The 24022-nt window shown below is 42.8% G+C and overlaps 4 protein-coding genes across 4 annotated transcripts; 2 read left to right on the forward strand and 2 right to left on the reverse strand.

The window, feature by feature from the left end:
- Window positions 1–785: 785 nt before the first annotated feature.
- Window positions 786–1188, reverse strand: LOC118583748 (histone H2B type 1-H). The gene has a single exon (XM_036187347.1). The coding sequence runs from the start codon at window positions 1186–1188 to the stop codon at window positions 808–810; it is 381 nt and encodes a 126-aa protein (XP_036043240.1). The 3' UTR covers window positions 786–807.
- A 1143-nt stretch (window positions 1189–2331) lies between these two features.
- LOC118583757 (histone H3) lies at window positions 2332–2762 on the forward strand. The gene has a single exon (XM_036187358.1). It carries the CDS (start codon window positions 2347–2349, stop codon window positions 2755–2757), a length of 411 nt encoding a protein of 136 aa, XP_036043251.1. The 5' UTR covers window positions 2332–2346; the 3' UTR covers window positions 2758–2762.
- Window positions 2763–5098: 2336 nt separating this feature from the next.
- On the reverse strand, window positions 5099–17361 carry LOC118583763 (histone H3.1t-like). The gene is made up of 2 exons (XM_036187365.1): window positions 16989–17361; window positions 5099–5494 (listed from the first exon to the last, which is right to left on the reverse strand). Exons 1-2 carry the CDS (start codon window positions 17315–17317, stop codon window positions 5152–5154), a joined length of 672 nt encoding a protein of 223 aa, XP_036043258.1. The 5' UTR covers window positions 17318–17361; the 3' UTR covers window positions 5099–5151.
- Window positions 9694–10457, forward strand: LOC118583712 (histone H1.3). Its single transcript, XM_036187315.1, has one exon. The coding sequence runs from the start codon at window positions 9746–9748 to the stop codon at window positions 10409–10411; it is 666 nt and encodes a 221-aa protein (XP_036043208.1). The 5' UTR covers window positions 9694–9745; the 3' UTR covers window positions 10412–10457.
- Window positions 17362–24022: the final 6661 nt, after the last annotated feature.

Raw genomic sequence — 24022 nt, forward strand, 5'->3', positions numbered from 1 at the left:
ACAATACAATCTATCATCGGTGTATGTGTGTGTGTGTGTCTGTCTATGTATGTAGGATCTCTTTGTATAGCACGGAATGATGGGATTAAAGGTGTATGACCAGGCTGGTCAGGAACTCAAGAGTAGCTCCCAAATGATCGGATTAAAGGTGTGCACTACACCAAACTGGAGATCCATGATTTTAGTGATCTTCCCTGACCTCCAGTTACCTTTTCATCCCATGAGTGGTATCATGCTGGATTGATGCAGATGCCAACAGTTGAGGGTATGTACTTAAGTGTTCTGTGGTGGCTTGTCCTAATAACATAAACAGTACAGCTTTTAAAATGTAATTCTAAAGAACTTATTCAAGACTTCTATGTACTTCTGGTTGGACTTGACATACTTAATCCCAAAATGAAAAAATACCAAAAATTTGGAGTTTCATTTCTAATAAGAATACCCTCCCTACACAAATAACTCCTATTATAATATTCATAAAGAAATGTCACTGGCAAATTACAGAGGTTTCCCTGTACTAGGTAGTTGAATTTCTTGGGTAGCTGGTCTTTTCAGACTTAAGGATTGGAAACACTGACAAAGGGTTCTTAGAAGCGTTCTTGGAGCTGAGGACCGAACCCAGGGCTTTGTGCTAGTTAGGCAAGGGCTCTACCACCGAGCTCAATTAAGTGGATTCCACATGTATTGCAGATGTGAGGGTAGGTATATTTCTCATGATTTCCTAGGTCAGCAGCATTAAAGCTCTAAGTTTTGAAGTTGTGAGTGGCTCTGAAAAGAGCCTTTGGGTTAAGAATGAGATCCGCTCGCTCACTTGGAGCTGGTGTACTTGGTGACGGCCTTGGTGCCCTCGGACACGGCGTGCTTGGCCAGCTCCCCGGGCAGCAGCAGGCGCACGGCCGTCTGGATCTCCCGCGACGTGATGGTCGAGCGCTTGTTGTAATGCGCCAGGCGCGACGCCTCGCCCGCGATGCGCTCGAAGATGTCGTTGACGAACGAGTTCATGATGCCCATGGCCTTAGAGGAGATGCCCGTGTCGGGGTGCACCTGCTTCAGCACCTTGTACACGTACACCGAGTAGCTCTCCTTGCGGCTGCGCTTGCGCTTCTTGCCGTCCTTCTTCTGCGCCTTGGTCACCGCCTTCTTGGAGCCCTTCTTCGGGGCGGGCGCCGACTTGGCTGGATCAGGCATGGTGAAGAAAAATGAAAATCTAAGAACAGAACAAGGGTTTTGAAAACCTAGTATGCCCTCCCTGCTATTTAAACAAAGCCTGAACAAAGAGGTTGGCTATCCTTCTAGAGAATCTGCAAACGTCATACAGTAACTGTCCAATTAAAGCAAAGGACTTTGTACCGAGGTTAGCACAAGGCTCGTCTTCAAGGATAACCCAACCAAAATTTATAAGCAGTCCATGTAAATGAAGTGTGATCTGTTGTTGTTTTTGATTGGCTAGGATTAGCCAATAGACACTTTATATGTAAATTAGTCAAAATAATGGTTTTAGAAAAACACTAAAGTTGATACTGTTGTAGTCTTCTCTTTAAAAGTTAAAAGAAATTTTGTCAGTACTATCCGTGAATTTTGTCACCCTAGACACAAAAGACAGATATAAATTCTAGCTTCCTATAAAGTTGGTTTCATGTTTTGAAAATATGAAGGACCGGGAGGAAAGACAGCAGAAATTATTCACTGAATGCTTCTAGATGTCTTAATTGCTGTACAGTTAGGTTTAAGTGGGCAAGCTTTTCTTTTCTCAATTGTCAAAGGACCCTCCACATTGCAACAGCAGTGCAATTTAAATGATCTCCAGACACAGTTTCTGGAAATCATTCTAGTGCTTTTGTTTTTGTAGATACATAATTAATTAGCTTTTCTGATGCGGCTATGGAATTTAATTAGCTTTTCTGATGCGGCTATGGAATTGATGAAGTTATTAGAAAGTGGAAAAATCGACCGTGTTCGTGCGTGTCTGTTTGATCACATTTCAGTCCGGATAGGAAGAAGCTCTGGTTCTAGGATTATCGGTTTAAACTGCTCAGGCGTTGGGCAACCAAAATCGCAATAGTATCTCTTTTTAATTTGCTGGTAAGCAAAATTTAACAATTATGTTATTTAATGGCAACAATGTACCTAAGGAAGCAATATGTAACAAAGAAACACATCGGGCAATACAGGACATTTCTATTGGTTACAAATTTTAAAATTGAGGTCTGTTATCCAATTGCCAAGCACTTCCGCCTACATCATTCAACTCGCGGCGTTTGAAGATTCCAACCAATCAGGAAGACCTGGCCTTTATAAATAGGAACCAACACATATGTACTTTACAATTCACTGTTTTCCTTAACAATGGCTCGTACCAAGCAGACTGCCCGCAAGTCCACCGGCGGCAAAGCCCCGCGCAAGCAGCTGGCCACCAAGGCCGCCCGCAAGAGCGCCCCGGCCACCGGCGGCGTGAAGAAGCCGCACCGCTACCGGCCCGGCACCGTGGCGCTGCGCGAGATCCGGCGCTACCAGAAGTCCACCGAGCTGCTGATCCGCAAGCTGCCGTTCCAGCGCCTGGTGCGCGAGATCGCGCAGGACTTCAAGACCGACCTGCGCTTCCAGAGCTCAGCCGTGATGGCGCTGCAGGAGGCCAGCGAGGCCTACCTGGTGGGTCTGTTCGAGGACACCAACCTGTGCGCCATCCACGCCAAGCGGGTCACCATCATGCCCAAGGACATCCAGCTGGCCCGCCGCATCCGTGGGGAGAGGGCATAATTTTGATTACATATCCGAACAAACCCAAAGGCTCTTTTCAGAGCCACCTCCACCTTTCTATGAAAAGGGCTGCTTCATAATTGTGTAGATGATGCAATTGCAACAATATATTGCAATTGTTTTCATTCAACTTTAAAGTGTGTAGTAAGTCGATGCTAGAAACTGTTAACAAGGAACAGGCCTTTAGCAGGCATAAAACGCCTACGTGTGATGAGAATCTGGGAGCTTCATGGCTCTCTGCTCCAAGGTGCTGGCCATCACCATGCGTTCTGTTTCCTTGTCTTGGGTCCTGATTCTGAAGTTAGCTGGAGTGGGAGTGCCCACAAATAGGACATTTCAGGTAGCACTAGCAAACGTTAGTAGGGATGCCGGATTAAGACGCGAGAAGGGACAGGAAAATGAACAGTTTCTTACTGTGGTTATGGAGAAACTGGTTCGTGAGAAAGGAGGCCTGCAGACCTGTCAATATTCAACCACAAGGGTTTCCTATAAACTGAGAAATTCAGAATTCTATGCCTGCCAGATTGTAAGATGTGGAATGACCCAAGTCGTTGCAAACCACAAAGACTTGGTACTCCACACTTGAGACACTGACACACAGGAGCGAGGACAAAGCCCCGAGTTCACGTTCTTTCACTGTTTCCCGGCCCTTGCTGTTCTCCTTGTCAGACTCAGTAATCTATGTACGCCCAACACTTTCCGGTTGTCCTCCCTTACTATACAAATCTGTACCACACTGTACAGAATTTTTAAACTAGCATATTTATGTATTAAACCTAAAACTTCCATCTAGAATGTGGACTCAGACAAAAGCTATAGACAGAAAACCCGAGTGCTTTGTGCGGGTTCACCTTGCTGCTTAGAACTGAACTTGAGGTTTTCTGAGAAAGTTACTAGTAAATCTGATTAGATGGTGAGTTGTTCACACGAACTATGTTTAAATCCCACCAGGCTAATAGGACTTAAAAAGCCTTTTTCTTCAAAGGTAAGGTTTTGCTCTTAACTGTCATTCTGCATGGGAATTCTTGGTCAAAATCTCATTGTCATACTGCAGTCCAAAGAGACTTAGAGGGAAGCCAGTTTCTTCTTTACACCCTTTAATTTTATTTGGCCTGAGTACCTACTGTGTGTTAGGCTCTGCACTTGGCACTAGCATTCCTTGGCCCAGGTAGGAAGGGGACAAACCGCACATGTATCTGTAGTAATTTCATTTGGAAAAAAAAAGTGTTCAGTCTAGTCAGAAGTAGAACTCATGGTTAGCGTGAAACTGTGGAGGCAAGACAGATGTCAGATGAAACACAGGAGTTGGGATTTTATTCTTTAGGTACAGGATAATCAATTAAGACAATTCTATTTTTGTTCAATGAAATGAAAAAATCAAACTGCTTAAGACACACTGCAATGGTAAGGTAAAAACTGTAAGACCATAGGTGTCCTGTAAGGCATCTCTGTTCATGATACTGTATTGAGTATAAGAAGGCAAAGTTTGGCGGCCTTTGCTCTCCCCTTTAATCCCAGCACACCCGGGCGGAGCCCGGTGGATCTCTGTGAGTTCAAGGCCAGCCTGGTCTATAGAGCGAGATCCAGGACAGGCACCAAAGCTACACAGAGAAACCGTCTCGGGAAAGAAAAAAAAGGGGGGGGGGGGGGGTCGGGGGGGGGTCGGGGGGGGGAAAGAGAAGACTAACAGCATTTTCTTTTGGGGCTTGGATGTCTTACCGACCTCACATTGTGGAGAGATGACAATCATAGAGGACCAGAGACTGTATAATTCAACAGATAACTCACGTTTAAAGTTATTGGGCTAGGACCCAGAAAGCAAACAGAAAAATGGGAAAAGGATGTATGCCAGTAGGCATGTAATCTTGATATTGCTAAATTAGGAGTGGCAAATGTCCCAGAAGTTCGCTTTTGAACTTAATTTGAAGACTGGAGTGGGTTTTGTAGAACTTGAGTCTTTAGTTTGGAGGTAAATACGTAATTTAGTAGTTGAATCCAATTTAAGGTGGGGGGGAAGAGCCTAAATCACAATAGGATAAAGCCTAATTTAATGAGTAATAGGAGCACTTAGTGATGGTACAAGTGATCTCTCAAATGGTATTGAGATGTCACTGTGGAATTTATGTTGCCAGATTAAAAGGTAGCAAGGTTTTGGAACCTGCTTTCAGCCCAGTGGGTCAAAGTACGGTTTCAACAAAGGTATCCAGGGCTCAAATACAAATAAACAAAAACCGGTCAACACTCTTATTCCTCGCTCGGAAATCTCAGGACCGCCATGTTTAACCTTACTGCTGGGAATTAGGGTTGAGAAATATAGCAAGCAAGCCCTTTTATGATAAAGTGGGTGGCCCTGAAAAGGGCCTTTAGATTAAGACACCGGAAGCGCTGATCAGCTCAGCCGCCGAAGCCGTAGAGCGTGCGTCCCTGGCGCTTGAGCGCGTAGACCACGTCCATGGCGGTGACGGTCTTGCGCTTGGCGTGCTCCGTGTAGGTGACGGCGTCGCGGATCACGTTCTCCAGGAAGACCTTCAGCACCCCGCGGGTCTCCTCGTAGATGAGGCCGGAGATGCGCTTGACGCCGCCGCGCCGGGCCAGGCGGCGGATGGCGGGCTTGGTGATGCCCTGGATGTTGTCGCGCAGGACTTTGCGGTGGCGCTTGGCGCCTCCTTTTCCGAGACCCTTCCCGCCTTTGCCTCGACCAGACATGTTGAACTGAGTGCGAGCTAAACTCAAGCTGCTCAAGCGCCTACTCTACAGCTGCTATATATACTGGGACTGCGGACCTTTTAGGGAACTGAAAAGGCGCGGGCGGGAAGGCGCTTTTGTATCCGCCCCTCTACCTCACTGGCTGACCTCTATTGCCTGGAGGAAGGCTCAGGTGCTGTGCTGTGAGGGGAATGTGAGTCTTCCGCTTTCCTCTTGGAGTTCTTAGTTCCTAGTTTGTGTCCTCCAGGAGTGTGCTTGTGGGTTCTGACAGCTGATACCTGATAATTCTCCTAACCATACATCATTTGTAAAAAGGAGGTTGTAGCCACACACTTGCCTACAAAACCAGACATACTTTAATAAGATTTCCTTTTAAGTGGAAGATTTAGAAGAAACTAAAGTCAATTTTTGCTAGCATTATTAAATCTGACCTGTCATGAAGCTTTGCGGTTGACGGAGGCCTGCACAAGCTCCGTTTTGAAATCTCTACGAAGGGAGCTGGTATTGATTGAATATATGTATTGTTTTTCATCTCATGAAATGTTTGATCTGGAAAGAAGACTTGCCCAGGGCTGGAGAGCTAATCCTCTTTTAATAAAAGCTATTGTTGATGGGGCAAGGAAACAGCGAATAACATTTGCAAATTAAAAAGAACATCCAAGTTCTGTAAAGTAACATCTCAATACTGTGTTACAGAAGCAAGGCTGTACACATACGTCACTGTGATAGGTGAATTTCGATGTTTTCTCACACTGCACACAATTTGGTTCAGTGCCCTTTTGTACACTACAGAGGTATTTATGTACTTATTTTTCTGAGGCAATGGGGCACAGGTAGTCTTGGAATACACTCTAATTCAGACTGAAATCGAATCTGAGGCAGTTAACCTATTTTAGCACCTGTAGTGCAGGTGTGAGCCTCTTCCCTGTCTGGAGAGGTGATCTTGAAGATGCGTGTTGGCTCGTGCTTGTCTGAGATATTTCTATGATGACAGAAGAGGAAAAAATATTTTTTAAAAAAGTTCCAATTACTCAGAATGTACTTGGTATTTAGCTTATCCCCAGTTAACCCACAGAGATTTCCCACCTTCCTCTTCAGAAAGACACTAGTTTTATACTCCAATCACTCTAAATGCCAGAATGCCAAGACTGGTGAGGGAACACCAGGTTAGACACCAGAGTGGCAGATTCTCTCTCCCCACCTAAAGAATGCAAAGGCCACCTAAGAGAAAACTCAATTCAGGGTGTCAGCTCAGCATATTCCTCGCTGTTGCCTAGTGTTGTGGTGAAGCAGCAATAGCCTGGTTGCATTGACCTTGCCCGGAGACTTGTTACACAGTTTCAGTTATGCAGACTCAGGATGGGAATGTGTTGCTTACTGGAGAAGGGGCCTTTCTAAAGACAGGGAGGATTGAGAACACTCCTCAAGTATACTAGAATCTATTCAGCTTCCACATGTGAAAGACATTACAGATGTGGGGGTGGAGTGGGGTAAGGATATTTGGAAGCATTTATTTAAATACTTAAAAGTGCCCAATGTAGAAAATGAACTCAATGCAGACTGGTTACACTTGGATGAAAGTTTCCAGTTGCCACTGTCTTCAGGGAATGTCGATGGAAAGGAATGTAAAATCGATACCTCTAACGTCTCCTAGATCTTTGAGCACATTTGACTCCACTAACGCTGTCTCTTTCCCCTTATTTTATTTTCTCTTCTTGATACTTATCTCATTATTATTATTTTCTGAAACAGAGTTTGTCTGTGTAGCCCTAACTGTCATGGAGCTTGCTCCGTAGGCCATGCTGGCCTCAACTTTAGAGATCCACCTTCCTCTGCTTCCAGAGCAATGGGATTAAAGGCGTGGCGCACCTCCGCCCTGATACTTATTTTCCCCTTTCCTGTAGCCTTTGAAAGTTTTTAGATTTTTCAATACCCAAGGACATGTCCTGTAGGATAAATCATGAGACTAGTATCTCTCAGAATTAGTAAGGTAATGGTATACATTTGTGTGTGTCTGTCTAACACAAAATTGAGACAAGAGGAAGCCATAAGTTCCAGCTTTCACTTATCTTAGGAATTTTTATTATCTGTTTTTAATATCTATAAAGACAGTTCAAGGTTTACTAAATAGGATAAGCTGCTGTTTTAAGATACAAGTAGTTTTTGGATTCAAGACCAAAAACATGTTTTTGATGTTACTCTTCACCATAATGAGTGAAAATGAATGAAGGTTCTTGTGGCTTCCAGTTTGTAGTCCCCTGGTTGATCCAAGTTTTAAGAACCTTGTTCTTTCTAGTAGTTATAGTAATGATAAGTAGCCAAACCAGTGAACACCAGAGATTAACAAAAAATTAGGGAACAGAATTTGATAGTTCTAAAACTTTCTCATATATGGGGAGGTTAAATAGTCATGATGCACAGTCAGACTTGTGCAAGAATGAAATGGTAGTATCTGCTAACTGAATAAATATAAGTATGCAATTCCAATCAGTAGTTAGCAACTGCTATCATGATTATAGAAATGAATGTAGCTATACAAATTTCAAAATTATGTTTTTAATCATTTATTTAAGTGTAGGCCATGCAAAGCTATACACAAAACAGGAAAAGGCTGATGAACTCTCTGTGATACCTGCTATGGACAATGACACAAACAGCTCCTTCCACATATTCAGAAAATACCACCTAAGGGAGTCATTGAGTGATTCAGATTCAGTCTGGTGAGCTGAGCAATCTTGTCCACAGTGTATATATTTTAATGGTTTATAACATGTCCTTATATCCCAGGGACTCGATTATTGCTGTTTCCTCTGATAAGTGGTCATTTCACAGTATGCCAAGTTATGTGTATGTAGTTAGGTAGGTTACTGTGAAAACATGTTAAGAACTGACTAGTTAGTCTCGTGTTAACATAAGGATATCTTTACATCATTAAGTTTATACCATAATGAGATTTTGTGAATGTAAGAATTTATTACAATACAACACCAAAACACTTGTCTAGCAAACTTGAGTCTTCAGTGAAATGTTGTCTATTTGATGGGAAACATTACTTTTCTGCTTCATTTATCCAATAAGAGTCCAACTATATCAGCTTCATTATTGCAAACTAACTGAAATAGAGTTTTCAAGGCTTTCCTGTTCACTCTGAAATGTCTGTTCAAGTTCTCAGGTGGATCCAACCGGCTAATAACTTCACTTGTGACAAACTATTATATATGTAATGAGAATTATAAAAATTCAAAAGCAGATTTTTCTTTCAAATATGATTATTTTTCAACACTTATATTAAAATTATTCTAAAACACAAGAAATACGTAGAAAATGCTATGATAGATGTTGGCCGGTGGGAAAAGCTTTATTAATGTCCTGAAGTCACGTGGTTTTCTAAACAAGGAATGCGTTTTCAAGGCAGGTTACATTCCACTGTTCTTCAGCTTCGGGAACTTATGTCCTTTCTTGACCTAGGTTTCTTCTCCCATGAACGTGTGTGAGTTGGTCTCCCCTGTTCAACTGAATCTGAAGAACTGTGCTTAGAGACGTTGATCTAGAATAGGGAAGGCAGACTCATCCCATCTCCAGAAAATGGCTAAATCACTAAAACAAGGAAATCGAACCGCAATTACACATCATAGTATTTGAAATATCTTAAAAAACAATCGATATTTTATACAGTAATCATTCCCCAGGCTCGCACAACTTTCCCATCCAGTGCCAATTCCTGGAGCTTGGTGCAGACAGCCCCGGGGAGTGCCTGTGCTGTTACTTCCGCGAAAAACCCGAATTTCCCTACATATTTGAGTAAAAAGAAGTTAGTCTACATAATCTAGACACGATCAGAATGTGCAGAACCATATCCTGAAATAAAAGTGTGCGAATGATGGCGAGAGAAATAGTATTTTTAAGGAAAACCTGAAAGTTGTCTCAATTTACGTTAAGTTTGAAAGAGAGTTGGGGCAATCAGGGAAGTTTCAGGCTGCCGATTTTGAATATAGCTGTACAAATTAAGGCAAGAATGAAGCCTACAGGCTCTCGGATCAGTTTCCCCCAAGTTCCTAAAGATTTCGTGGCCATATTTCTTACATTTTTACCCTTTTTTAAGGGGCAACAAACACAGCCACAAGGCAGAGCTGAAGCTCCCTTCTCTGGGAGCGCGGCGCACGGCGCAGGGAACCAATCACCACGCAGCTTCTCTCTATATAAACCCAGAGCCTTCAGCACAGGGAACAACCCTCTCTGACAGTTTGTGCTTACTTTTGGCTTTCCTAGCAAGGCAGAAACCATGTCTGAGACCGCTCCAGCAGCTCCCGCTGCCCCTGCACCTGTGGAGAAGACACCTGTGAAGAAGAAGGCGAAGAAGACCGGCGCCGCTGCAGGGAAGCGCAAGGCGTCCGGACCCCCGGTGTCCGAGCTCATCACCAAGGCTGTAGCCGCCTCCAAGGAGCGCAGCGGCGTGTCCCTGGCGGCGCTCAAGAAGGCGCTGGCGGCCGCCGGCTACGACGTGGAGAAGAACAACAGCCGCATCAAGCTGGGGCTCAAGAGCCTGGTGAGCAAGGGCACCCTGGTGCAGACCAAGGGCACCGGCGCCTCCGGCTCCTTCAAGCTCAACAAGAAGGCGGCTTCCGGCGAGGCCAAGCCCAAAGCCAAGAAGGCAGGCGCGGCCAAGGCTAAGAAGCCCGCGGGCGCAGCCAAGAAGCCCAAGAAGGCGACTGGTGCCGCCACGCCCAAGAAAGCCGCCAAGAAGACCCCGAAGAAGGCGAAGAAGCCCGCTGCAGCTGCAGGAGCCAAGAAAGTTGCCAAGAGCCCGAAAAAGGTGAAGGCAGCAAAACCCAAGAAGCCAGCCAAGAGTCCAGCGAAGGCTAAAGCCCCCAAGCCTAAGGCCTCCAAGCCTAAGGCGACCAAACCGAAGGTCACCAAGGCAAAGAAGGCCGCCCCTCGTAAGAAGTAAAGTGGCGCGTCCTGCTTTGAAAATCTCAAACGGCTCTTTTCAGAGCCACCCACCGATCTCATTCAAAAGAGCTAAACTTTAGATTGCCTCTTGTGGTCAGGTGACTCCAGCTTTGCGGTCTCAAGTAGAGCTGGTCCCTTTCTCTAGGTGCCTTAGGTATGGGTGTAAGTGTTTGGATGCTCTTAAGTGTTCTGAACAGAGCTAGAGTGCGTCACTTAGCATCATTTTTTGGGCTCCGGGCCGATGCACTAACCCTAAGGAAGAGCATTGGCCGCCTGGGCAGGTTCTGTCTACATAGGCATTTTTGCGTTTACTACCTTCTTGGCGGGGAGTCTCGTTTCTACCCTTAGGCGTGGTAGTCTTTAGCAGTCCAATCCGACAACGGTTACAGGCTAGAGTTCAGTCTAATTTTTCCTATTGGTCTGCAGACCGTGGTTTTGAGAATTACCCAATCAGATTATCCTTTCAGCAGTGAGGGGACACGTTGCACCAATCAGAGATTGAGACACTTTGCATTTGGGTAATGAGACGCTGGCATCTTCCTAGGCCCCTGCCCCTCTGCTTTCCCCAAGAATTCTTGAGCTCTGTCGGTCCTAAGAGGCTGAGATGTTGAATTTTTGTTTGTTTTTTGTTTTTGTTTTGTTTGCTTGCTTAGAAAGGAAAAGAGCTTGATTTTTCCCAATAGCTCTCCACCCGCGGGATTTTTAGGGACTGATCACATTGTCACTCTACTTAAATTTGTGTAAGCTTTTAAAACATCCTGACGGTAAGTTTGAGTAGAATCCAGCACCTCTGGCAGCCTACATACCACACTGCTTCCTCATACATTATTCTGAGCTTATGTACCCTCCCTTATTTGGTAAGTAGAACAGTAGACAATGTGAAGAAACATTCTGGAATGCTGTCTGGTTTGCAACTGGACTTCTGAAGGTTAGGCAAGAAAAAACATAAAAAGAAGCTGAACTGATTTTTTGGTTGTCATTTCTATTTCATCATTGTAGGTATTCAAGGTTTTTTTTTTTTTTTTAATGGAGTTTCAGGTAGTAAGATATTACATAGCACTTAAACTTTTTTTTCATTATGTATATTTGTGTGTGTGAAGGTCAGGATAACTTGCAGCCGTTAGCTCTTTCCTTCATGTGGGTTTCAGGCCTGGTGGAAAGTGAGTAAGATACCACATGAGTGTTTTTATAAGGCTATATTTCAACCTAGCATTTCCTTAAGAGGGGAGTGGACCACCTAGAGATGGTTCAGTAGGCAAAGACTCTTGTAGCCAAAGACTGAAGACCTGAGTTAAATCCCAGGGATCTGTGTGATGGAAAAGAACAGAGGCCTGCAAGGTGTTCTTGGACTTCCAAACGCCGGGGTCTGTGTAACCTCCACCCACACCAGAGAAGGAAATACTGTAGTGATAGGCATTGGATTTGAGTTTCATGTAATTAAAAAAGTAATTGAAAGGATAGGTCACTTCCTATTACATTTTCAAGTGCCTGTGACGTGGTCTGTGTAAGCAGATGCTTGCAGAATACTCTGCAATGATTGTGTCTCCAAATGAAGTTCATGTTCTGAGTGTTCCTTCTGTCTGCTGCAGGAGTTGATCGTCTGATGATGCTAAAAAATTATGAATAAATACATAGGCAAAATATTTTATAGTAACTATTTTTCTTATCTTGTTTACTTTAAGTATGTAAAAATCATTGTTTTAAGAATGTATGCTAGGGTTGGGGATTTAGCTCAGTGGTAGAGGGCTTGCCTAGCAAGCGCAAGGCCCTGAGTTTGATCCTCAGCTCCAAAAAAAAAAAAAAAAAAAAAAAAAAAAGAAAAGAATGTATGCTACCTTTCCACAGCCATTCCTATTGACTGCACAACAAAAAGGAAGTTGGGGAGTGTTGAGCAGGTCTCCAACGGGAAAAGACCCAGTAGACATGCCTGTTGCCATATTTATACTCTCTTATTCTAGCACTTACCTGGGAGGCAGAGGCAGGCCGGTTTCCCTTTCCTTTAGTTTCCTTTGGAGCCTTGGAACTTTGGAGCCTGTCCTGGACTTGCTCTGTAGCCCAGGCTGGCCTAGAACTCACAGAGATCCACCTGCCTCTGCCTCCCAAGTGTTGGGAGTACAGGCATGTGCCGACACCACCTGGCTTGATTGAATTTCTAAAATCCCTTGTGCTAAATTAGAATACTGTTTGATATCAATTGGATTTAGAGATTTAAAATACATATAGCAATATATACTAAAATGTATATGAACACAAGGGGGATGTTTTCCTGACCCTCCTCTTTAGGGCCTAATTTATTTCCATCTCCTTTTCCTGCTGAAGTACACACCTTCAAATTTTGGGGGATCTAAAAAATAGAAAAAAAATGTCTATATGTGAAATATCAATATATACAATATGCAGATGGAGTAGAAAACATAAAATATAATTAAATGGTATTTCTGAATTTTTGTACATTTTAGCTATAATTTCTGCAATATAAAGTTGCTGGTTATTTATGGATTATCCTGCCTTTTTTTTTCTTTTTTTCTAAGTCCATCATTGAGGGTCATGGTCATATAAAATACTCTAATAACAAAAGACATGTGAACAAATGAAGTAGCTTGTAGTTTTACATAGCACAGGAGTCTTTGGACTCCAACTCAGGGGTAATTTAAACATTTTGTTCTTCAGTAATAAAAAAAACTGATAGGGCCACATTAATACAGGAATTGGATATTCTCTATTATAAGACCATTTTTAAACTTCACTCTTTGGGAAGAAATGCACATACATACATACATACATACATACACTGCTAACGATTTGTTTGCTTAGTTACCTAGGTGTTATCCAAATGACTGGCTCAGGAGGAATGTCTCATGTCTTTGGTGTTTTTGAATACCTACTCCTACTACAGAGGGGATTTTATAACGAGAAAAGCACCAACATGAAGCATTGTGTAGAAATATGACTGGAGGGAATGCATAGAATTTATTTCTGGGACACTATGTGATGGAACCTAGCCAGGCCCATTCCTTATTCTTCCTTGCCTCCCTGTGACATCCTTCTTCCGAGGGATGGGCAGAACTTCATCACTGATGATGTGGTGTTGTGATCTACTTTTGGACAAATGGGTCTGTGGATTTTAAAAATTATCATCAAGGTTAATGCAAGATTAAAGGGTTGGTGAAGATGACTGTTTTAGTACTTATTGCTTACTTTGAGAAGAATGGTTCTGGTTTTCCTACCCCGGGGAAGAGAGAGTCTTGTTTCTAAGCCTTGTCTTTGGAGGAGGTAGAGAGGAGAACTGAAGGTAAGAACTTTTACTTCTGAAACACTTCTGATACTAAACCTATTATATTATTTTGTATTTTGTAAAACCTTGGCCTGTTTTATTATTTTATTGTATTTATTTATTTTTTTGAGACAGGGTCTTACTATGTGTGTAACTCCTAATATAGACCAGGCTGGCTTTGAACTCATAGATATCCACCTGCTTCTGCTTACCAGTTCTGGTGTTTAAAGGTGTGTTTCACCATGACGAAGCCCAGTTTTGATTGTTTTAGACAGTCTTTTCACCTCTCCCATGACAACCTCAAACAGCCAAGGATAACTGATCCTCCCTCCATTCTCACATTCTGGGATTGCAGGGATCTGCCACTTTGCACATCTTCTGACACTTTTATTTTGGGGGTATTTGGAAAAAATCATGCCTGTAAGTCTGAAATGACTATACAACATTGTGTATCACTCATCGGATGTCACATAGATGGTCATCTTTTGGATGAAGTATCACATTATATGCACTAGCTGTGTGTATGGGCTGATGAACAGCCTAGATATGGCTATTAGTTTTCACAAACTTCAATGTGGGAGAAAATATTTAAAGTTGGAAGTACTAACCATTTTACATTTTTTTTTTTAAATTAGAATTTAAGTCTACAGAATTAAAGCCTGCAGTAAGCTTTTAAAGATACATTTTTATATGATTACACATTGGAAATAAAATAATCAAGTGTTATCAACCAAAGTTAGTGAAGTATTAGAGATACTTTAAAAGTGTTTTTTACATTACAAGTTATTTTGGGTTTTTAAAAAAGGTACCTATAACTTACAAGATCCACATGTGTGATCTTAAATGAATTGTCTGATGATTCTCCTTAAAAGCATTTACTCAACTGCTATCCTTATTGGTTGTCTTGACAACATCAGTTTCAGGGCCTACCTTCCACTTACTGTCTGAAAAGGTGGAGGGATCAGGGTTTCATTAAATCTCACTGGGCGAAAGCTACCTCCCCTTTGCCAGAGGAATGAAATTGATGTTCTAGTCTGGTCTTGGGTAGAAATATAGCATTCTGACTTGGTTTAAAGATTAGAACATTGCCTATTCATCATTTAGCTAAAAGACTCCCCCATCTCTCTCTCTCTCACACACACACACACACACACACACACACACACACACACAGTACTTCAGAAAAAAAAGCTGATATCTTGAAGATGTGTTAAGGACCTGGGAAAAATAATTTTCCACTTAATGGGATAATGTACTTGCATGTTCCAGGAGTCCCTTTTAAAAAGATAATGTTATCTGACAAGTTTTCTAAGTTCTAAATAAAAAAAGAGTACATTTTTATCTTGTCTTTTTCTCGTTTCTCTTTTTCTCTCCTTATAAGGAGGCAGTCTCTTTTTCTTTTCCTTTTCCCCTCTGCTTCTGGAGTGCTGTTTTTATATTTATTTATTTATTTATTTATTTATTTATTTATTTTGAGCTGGAGAGATGGCTCAGTCATTAAAGGCTAGGATCACAACCAAAAACATGAGTGCTGGATTTAAAGGCCTGTGCCACCACGACCTGCAAGCCAGAGTCTTACTATGTATATAGTACTGGCCTGGCCTGAACTTGCTATCTAGACCAGGCTTGCCTCTCTGCTGGCCAAGTGGGGGGACTAAAGGCATGGAGCACCATGTCCGGTTTTTCTTTCCTAAGCCTGTTGCCCTTGATACTTTCGGCTTCTGCTTTCTCTGAAGATTCCCCTTTACAGATGCTTGCCAACTTCAGTGGCTGAACATCCGTGCTTTCTAGGACCCCGATTCAAAAGGCATGGCCATTTCATTCTTTTTGGCATCTGTCAAGATTTTCAGCTTTCTTGCCATCCATTCCTTCCTCCCCCACCAACTCTAAAAAAGTGGTTCTTTTTTTTTATTTTTTCTTTTTTTTTTTTTTTTTTTTTGAGACAGGGTTTCTTTTTGTAGTTATGGTTCCTGTCCTAGATCTCGATCTGTAGACCATGCTGGCCTTGAACTCAGAGATTGGTCTGGCTCTACCACCCGAGTGCTGGGATTAAAAGCATTAAAGGTGTGCACCACCACCGCCAGGCGGCAAAAAAAAAAAAAAAAAAAAAAGTGCTTCTTGATCTTCCGAGTCTGTTTATAGTTTATTATTATTATTATTATTATTATTATTATTATTATTATTAACATTTTGGTATGGAGCTCTGGCTGGCCTTGGACTTGCTGTGTAGAACAGGTTGGTGAACTCAGATCTGCCTACCTCTCTCCCAGGTGTTGGAATTAATGGCTGAGCCAACATACCCTGGTAAATTCTTTTATTGAGATCAAGAATCCTTGGCAACTTAATCTTTATGTTAAATCTTAAAAATAATTAAATTAGTCTGGCGGTGGCGGCACACGCCTTTAATCCCAGCACTCGGGAAAAGAGGCAGGCGGATCTCTGAGTTCAAGGCCAGCCTGGTCTACAGAGCTAGATCCAAGAAAGGTAGAAAGCTACACAGAGAAACCCTGTCTCGAAAAACAAACCAAAACAAACCAAACCAAACAAAAATTAAATTAAACTAGGCTAGGTAGTAGCACTGGCCTATAACATCATTGGGGAAATGGAGGCAGGAAGGTCCGTTCAATGTCATTCTCAGCTAAATGAAGAGTTGGACAGTCGAAGATATTTAAAACTGAAATTTAACAAAATGTAAGCAATATCAAAATATCAAACCCAAAATTTTTAGCATGTGTCCCAAATTACTTAAATTGCTACTTAACTGCTATTTGGAAAGGTGAAACATTGTCAAAGTTAATGTTGCAGTTTCAGTACCTTACAATTGTACAATGAAACATTGTAAGAGTATAAAAGTCCATAATTAAACCTGTGAATCCTACCTTTAGGTCGTGTTTTATCAATGCCTAATAAATTTCCTCTAACCGGACATAGTGGCGATTAGACCCAGCACTCGGAAGGATAAGACATAAATATGCCTGACTCCAAAGGCTTACAAGTTGGGTTCTAGAAACGGCAGGTCCCGAGACCCAGTGTCAAAAACTCTTTGTACCGTGCAAGCATTCCTTCCTGGGTGAACGCAAGCCAATAAACATCGACTGAAGCTCAAGTACCTTCCAAACCCTAGCATTTTCTGCGCACGTACTACAGCACCTTCTGCAGACAATGGAGTTGGCTCTGAAAAGAGCCTTTTAGTTTGTCGATGTGCCAATGTGGAAAATCTTAAGCCCTCTCCCCGCGGATGCGGCGGGCCAGCTGGATGTCCTTGGGCATGATGGTGACCCGCTTGGCGTGGATGGCGCACAGGTTGGTGTCCTCGAACAGACCCACCAGGTAGGCCTCGCTGGCCTCCTGCAGGGCCATCACGGCCGAGCTCTGGAAGCGCAGGTCGGTCTTGAAGTCCTGCGCGATCTCGCGCACCAGGCGCTGGAACGGCAGCTTGCGGATCAGCAGCTCGGTGGACTTCTGGTAGCGCCGGATCTCGCGCAGCGCCACGGTGCCGGGCCGGTAGCGGTGCGGCTTCTTCACGCCGCCGGTGGCCGGGGCGCTCTTGCGGGCGGCCTTGGTGGCCAGCTGCTTGCGCGGGGCCTTGCCGCCGGTGGACTTGCGGGCGGTCTGCTTGGTGCGAGCCATCGTGGAGTGAAAGAAGCGAAAAGGAAAGGCTGGAGGCGCTGGTATTTATACAGGAAACGCGTCGCTCTGATTGGACCTTGGCCAGCAGCTCTCAGGCTTCCGTCGTAATTTGCGGAAGTGCTTCTAAGGTTTGAGGATTGGCCGATTCTTGTAGTGCAGTTTTTGATTGCTACATTCTAAAGGCAAGTCCGCCCTCTTACGTAATCAGTCTGGAAACCACTATCTTAAACTCTAAAGTCCGGAAGGTCTTTGATGAATGTTACTTGCTTCGTCTGGTGTTTGGGATACTGGACTTAACGGACACAAAACATGCTTCAAGAACAAAGTGCCTCGGAATTTTAGTTTAGCCACTTTATCCTAACTCCGCCGTTTTTCTGCCACAACAGTGTCAGTTGTTATTTTTCGAAGTTGCTTATATTTCTTCCGTTTATCTGGCGGCGAAAACCTTGTCATGAGTGAAGCTCTGGTTTCCACGCCCAGGATCTCAGAATCATGCTCAGCTCAACAAAAATTTAACCGTTTTACGCGTTAGTGTCGCCACAGAAATTGACAGAAGTGCACTTACATCTTAAAAATGAAAATTTCTTTCGAGATACGTCAGCACAGTCGCTGTTTCTTTACAATATGTGTTGGGGCATGGCGAGAAAACATCTTCACTCTAAAACCTCGGGAAAGATGGCGGCGCAGTGTTTCAGGTCCTTCGTGACAGCACAAAGCTCCCGCATTCCCTTCCGTGGAGATCTGAGGCTCCGGGGTAGAGAGAATACTTTGCTCCTGCCCACATTATAGAATTCCTTTCCTTAATTTCAGGTCAAAACGCAATTGTTACAATTTATTTCCAAATTATGATATAGACGTGTAATGATTATAAAAAGAATCCTGAGGGTACAAGATTACAACCTACAGTTGTCAATCAACCTAGTTCTGCAAAAATAGTCATTTCCTTCAACACTCTCACAAAGTTTTAGAATTTTATTTTCAGTCTTTATTTTACTTTATTTCACTCTTAGTTCCAATCAGAGTTTAGATTGAGAACTCCTCATTTACATATTCCTGCATTGCAGAGTAACTTTGGAAAGATTCTTAATACTTTCCAATCTGGTAGCATTGTTGCTCAGTTTATCAAGGCGAAGATCTAAAGTTTGCCTTTCTAAGCATCTTACCTCATCAAGTGCTCAGAGACCTGTCTGTCTTTAAAACACACCTTTTTTTTTTTTTTTTTTTTTTTAGCAAGATGGAATGACCTTTGGCAAATTGTAGTTGAGTACATGTCAAGGCTTAAAAACTTTGCTATTAAAATGGCTACCAACACATGTTCATGTAGTCTCAAAGTGAACATATATTCCTGTAGTGGGACGCAAAATTTTTACATAATAATCGATTATTTTTTCCTTCTAACTCTTCCTTTACTTATGTGATGATTTGTTTTCAATTTATGTTTTATTTTGATAGTATGTTAGTCCACTATATTAATTATTTATTTTGCATGGCAGACTTCTTAAAATTCAGTGTCTTTAAAGTGTACAGATGTGCTGTCTTCTAGTTTCTATGTGTCTGGGTATGGTTCCACCAGATCTTTGTAGGACTGTAGCAAAAATGTAGATCATGGTTGAGGTTTACTGGATACTCTACTGGAGCAGGAGCATTCTGCACGTACTAAATGAAGTAATGCAGGTGATAGTCTTATGGTGGTTTTTTTTTTTTTTTTTTTTTTTTTTTTTTTTTTTTTTTTTTTTAGAACTGTGGGTGTGGTAGGTGTGGGAGAGGGCCCTAGAAGACTAGGGGAAAACCGGGAGACAGCCACAGGGGCTGGTTGGTGTGTAAGGACTGGCGAGTTTTGTCATGTTAGGAACTGAGCATCTCTCTCCTGTTGCCCCTTCCTGACTCTTTCCTCATTCCAGCAGACACTGCCTAACAATTTAAAATATCCAATCACATTCTACATAACTGTATGGCAGAAACACACAAACCAAAAAACATACAAAAAAAAGCCCTGTTTTTCTGTGCTCCTTGCTACATCTGTTCATGAACAATATTTCATCCCATTCCATGTGTGCACATTAAAGTTGTTGTCCTGAAGAAGCTTGCATAGCCTGTATTTGATTAGAATTCAACAACAGTGGTTTTGTTTTCCTGCGAGGTGTTAACTGGAGGCACCTCAAGGTTTGTAGATTAATAGGCAATTGGTCTTCCAATGTCAGATGGTTATTGCACAAATATCTGTATATACTAACTTATTGGGATTTTATATTCTTTGTTGAACTCCACAAGTTAAAAAAACAAAACAAAACAAAACTCTACCATCTAAAAATAGATCCAGTCCACCTTAAGGTTATGTGTCATAAAAGACTAAACCTAGGAGAGGTAGCCTGAAGGAGTTCTGAAAAAAGAATCAGAAGAGACATGACTATGTGTGATGGCTATTCCTGGTTGTTCACTTGCCTGTGTCTGGAATGCACAGCCCAGAGGCAGAGGACCCAGTTATGATCTGGATCTGGAGGCAGGATGCCACCTCCTTTAATCCAGATCTTGAGGCAGGAAGGCACACTGTTGTTAATCTGGGCCACACCTGCTGGACAATGGAAGGAGGAGGGGTTCATCCCCTCTTGGCCTGCTTGCCCTCCCTTGTCAGCACATCCATTCCTATACCGGCATTGAGGCAACTTCTTTGGGATTCCAGCATCTACAGAAGCCCAGCTGAGACACACAGCCCTGTGGGACTGAGTGACTACAGATTCTTGGACTTTCTGTTCACAGCTGGTCTGGCCATTGTTGGATTAGTTGGACTGCAGTTTGTAAGTCATTCCAATAAACTCCCCTCTTTTTTCCCATTCCATAAGTTCTGTGACACTAGAGAACCCTAACACACTGTGTCTTTCAGAATTTTGTTTAATTCAGTTAATCTGAAAACATGAATGTGTGACGACAAGGGATGGGCCCCAGATATTTTGAGATACTTTTAAATGGTTTTCTGTTCAGCCTTGTATAAAAGTTAGACAGGTGAAGTGAAAAAAAAATCCATTGTGACCTAATTTCCCCTTGTCTAGCTGTGTTCACTGTGCCAATTATTCTCAGGAGAAAGATACATATCAATATGTTTTACACGTCTTAGGGACCCTCATAAATGAAGACACACAGAAGACCTAGTTAAACACTTACCGATTTTGACAAAGCTGTTAAATCTGAAAATGAGAAGAAAAGGGATTTGGTTAAGGCTTGTATCTAAACTGGGAATAGAAGCTGGGATGATTCAGTTCAGATTAGTTCACAATGCTTTTTATTTGAGTCCATAGCTCCTGTGGTACATGTTGCTTTCCCTGGATTATAGGGAATGCATCTGCTGTGGGCTGGAGGTGAGTGCTGTTTCCTGCTTGGAAGCAGGAAGATACAGGGCAAAGTCAAGGTGAGCTTATTATAGCTGCTGTGTTCCCCCCCCTCTTTTTCTGTTGGTGTATGGGTGTTTTCCCTGCATGTGTAGTTACATAACATGCATGCAGTGATCTTGGAGGCCAGAAGAGGGCAGCAGACGACTGGGACTGGAATTAGAGATGGTTTTCAGTTTATGGGAACCGAACCCTGTTCCTTGGAAAGGCAGTACGTGATCTTAAACTGCTGTGCGGTCTCAGTCCCAACAGCTTTTATTTTTTAAGTGTACAAATGTAGCTCTAAAAAAAAAAAATGTGTCCAAATCTCCTATTTGGGGCTTGGATGGTCTGTCACTATGTAAACCAGACTTAAGGATAAAACTCACTTTAAAAAATTTTAATCTTAATTTTTGTCCCTAGTAATAAAATCAGAAAGGCTTTGTCTGAGTACCTAAAGTATTATGTCTGGCTTGTTCTCTTTCTTGTTTTGGCTCTATAAACAACAATAACAACAAAAACCAAACAAACAAAAAACCTAAACCAAAGACAAAAAAAATCCTTGCTAGATGTGATGGGGGCCTGTGATCCCAGTACTCTGTAGACTGAGGCACTCGGATCTGGAATTCCAGACAAGCCTGGCCTACTTAATGAGGTGATTATGAATGGCTGGAGCTGAATACGCCAAATTGAGCAACATAGTGAGACCATGTTGAAAAACACAGTCCCATACTCCTGAGATGAACCCTTAATAAGGACCTTAAACACAGTAACATGGAAAAAATGTATTTGCAGACATTTTAATGGACAATTAATTATTCTCTAGTATAAATGCTATAGTCTTGATATATTAATTGTAGCATTTTTTTTTTTAAGATTTACTTATTTATTATGTATACAGTGAGTGTTCAACTTGCAGGCCAGAAGAGGGCGCCAGATCTCATTACAGATGGTTGTGAGCCACCATGTGGTTGCTGGGAATTGAACTCAGGACCTCTGGAAGAACAGTCAGTGCTTTTAACCTCTGAGCCATCCCTCCAGCCCAATTGTGGCAGTTTATACACAAAGTAAAATTTAAAAGTTCAGTCTCTAGCAGTTGTAAGGGGAAAAATGTAACAATTAAATGGGCAGAGGGAAACAAAAAGAACTAAAAGAAAAACAAGAAGAATGCAAACTCTGCTGGACCTCAGTAATGAGCGGTGGGCCCCAAGACCCAGGGGTACCTCACCCAGGAGTCTGGAGAACTCCCAGACAGAGTCAAAGAGCAACGTTTGTTTGTTATTGAGGGGCAGAGGGTTTTGGCTTCACCAGACCTAGAAACTGCTTAGCTGGATAAACTGATTTTAGAAACTGCGGGGTGGGAGGTGAGTCAAATTGCTAGTTTTTTAAGTCTCAGGGCACTGGGGCTTATGATGAGGTTTCCTGCTTTCTGCACACTAGATTCCTAGAACCATGGGCTTGTTTCAGGTCCATGTTTGCTTGTTTTTTTTCGGGGGGGTGGTATTCTTTAGCAGCAATTTACCATTTAGATGCTAGAAAATACCATTTTATAAAACAAAAAAATGCACACTCTATTATCTCTCAAACTCACTCAAGGTAAACCCTGCTTTTTTTTTTTTTTTTCCTTTTTGGCTTTTCGAGACAGGGTTTCTCTGTGTAGCTTTGTGCCTTTCCTGGAACTCACTCTGTAGCCCAGGCTGGCCTTGAACTCACACAGATCCACCTGCCTCCGCCTCCTGAGTGCCAGGATTAAAGGCATGTGCCACCACTGGCGGCTAGGATAAACTCTTCTTTTCCCTGTCAAAACACAAAAGACTTCCCCTCCCTTGGTTTTTGACACAGATTTGCTCTATAGCTTTAGCTGGCCTTGAACTCACAGAGGTCTCCTTGGCTCTGCCTCCTGAGCGCTGGGATTAAAGGGATGGGCAACCAAGCCCAAGGACTGCTTCTTTCTTGAGACCTCACAGCTGTCGTAGTAACTAACTTACCAGAAGTGGTCTCAGCTCCTACATTCTACAAGGTCTAAATGGGAAATCACATTACTCTGTACTAAGGACAAAGTAGCAAAGACACGATAGTAATCGTTATGAGCCCTGGAAGAGACTCTGGGATGGTGGACTAATTCAAATGATTAGGAGGTCCTGAAATGGACCCAGGATGTTAAATGCTCATTGGAATTAGTAGGAATCAGTCTTGGCTGCCTAAGCCGAAGAGCCTACAGCCTCTTGAGTGCCTACACCGTCCGTGTCCATGGCCATGCTGGTCTTCTGCTTGGAGTGCTGCCTGTAGGTGATAGCATCACAGAGAATGTTCTCCAGGAACACATTCGGTACCGGGGAGGGGAGGTGTCTCCTCACAGATGAGGCTGGAGATGGGCTTGATGATACTGTCCAGAGCCGGACCAGGGTGGGCTTGGTGATATTCTTGGATTTTGTCATGCAGGACTTTTGGGTGGCATTTGTGCCCATGCCCAGGTCAGATTTGGAGAACAGCAATTACCTAACTGAAACCAAAACACTTAAGTGCGGTGTGACATTCTACCAAACAGGCTTCTTCACAGTAAGTTAGAATTTTCCATTTATAGCTACTTTGCAGATCTTATTGAAAACCAATCACGTGGGCAGAAGTGAGATTGGTGGACTCCAGAAGCGAACACTTTTTGACTCTGAGCTGAACCTTAATGGCCAGAGTGGAAGGAAGCAGACTGTGTGGTATGTTCCTGCTCATTTTTTTTTTTTTTTAACAAATTAATTGTATATGTATGGGTGTTCTGATTGCATGCATGTTCACCAGTTACATGCCGTCTGGGTAGAGGACAGAAGGAGTCCAGCTCCCTGCAATGGGTTGTAGACGGCCGTGTGTCGTCGACGTCGGGAATATAACCCCAGTTCTCGGGTAGAGCAGTCAGTGCTCTTAATCTTGAGCCATCTCTCGGGCCCCCCGCTCCGTTTCCTAATTTCAGTCATCTCTCTGTTAGTGTGTTACAGATCTCTGGTCAGCCCAGCACTGGAACCGCTGTACCCAGCAGGCTAGTATGTATCTTGAACATTTGATTTACTTAAAGTTTGTGGTTAAGTGTCTGAAATGTTATGGTGGTGTGTGCCTGAAATGCACACCTGAAATGCATGGATCCCTGACTTCTCCTTGAAAAACGTTTGAACACGTTCAATCAAAGTGACATGGCCACAGTGTGAAAAAAGAACTGAGTCTTGTTGGGTTCTACGGCCTGACTTAGTAAGTACTCTGAAATATGCACAGCATGTCAAGTTTGTTGGAAAACAAAGACTGGATTCCAACCATACATTTGTTTATCGAGACATGGAGAGCTGTAGCAGCAAGGACC

The sequence above is a fragment of the Onychomys torridus genome, chromosome 5 (genome assembly GCF_903995425.1).
Source record: "Onychomys torridus chromosome 5, mOncTor1.1, whole genome shotgun sequence".
In the NCBI taxonomy this organism is placed as follows: Eukaryota; Metazoa; Chordata; class Mammalia; order Rodentia; family Cricetidae; genus Onychomys; species Onychomys torridus.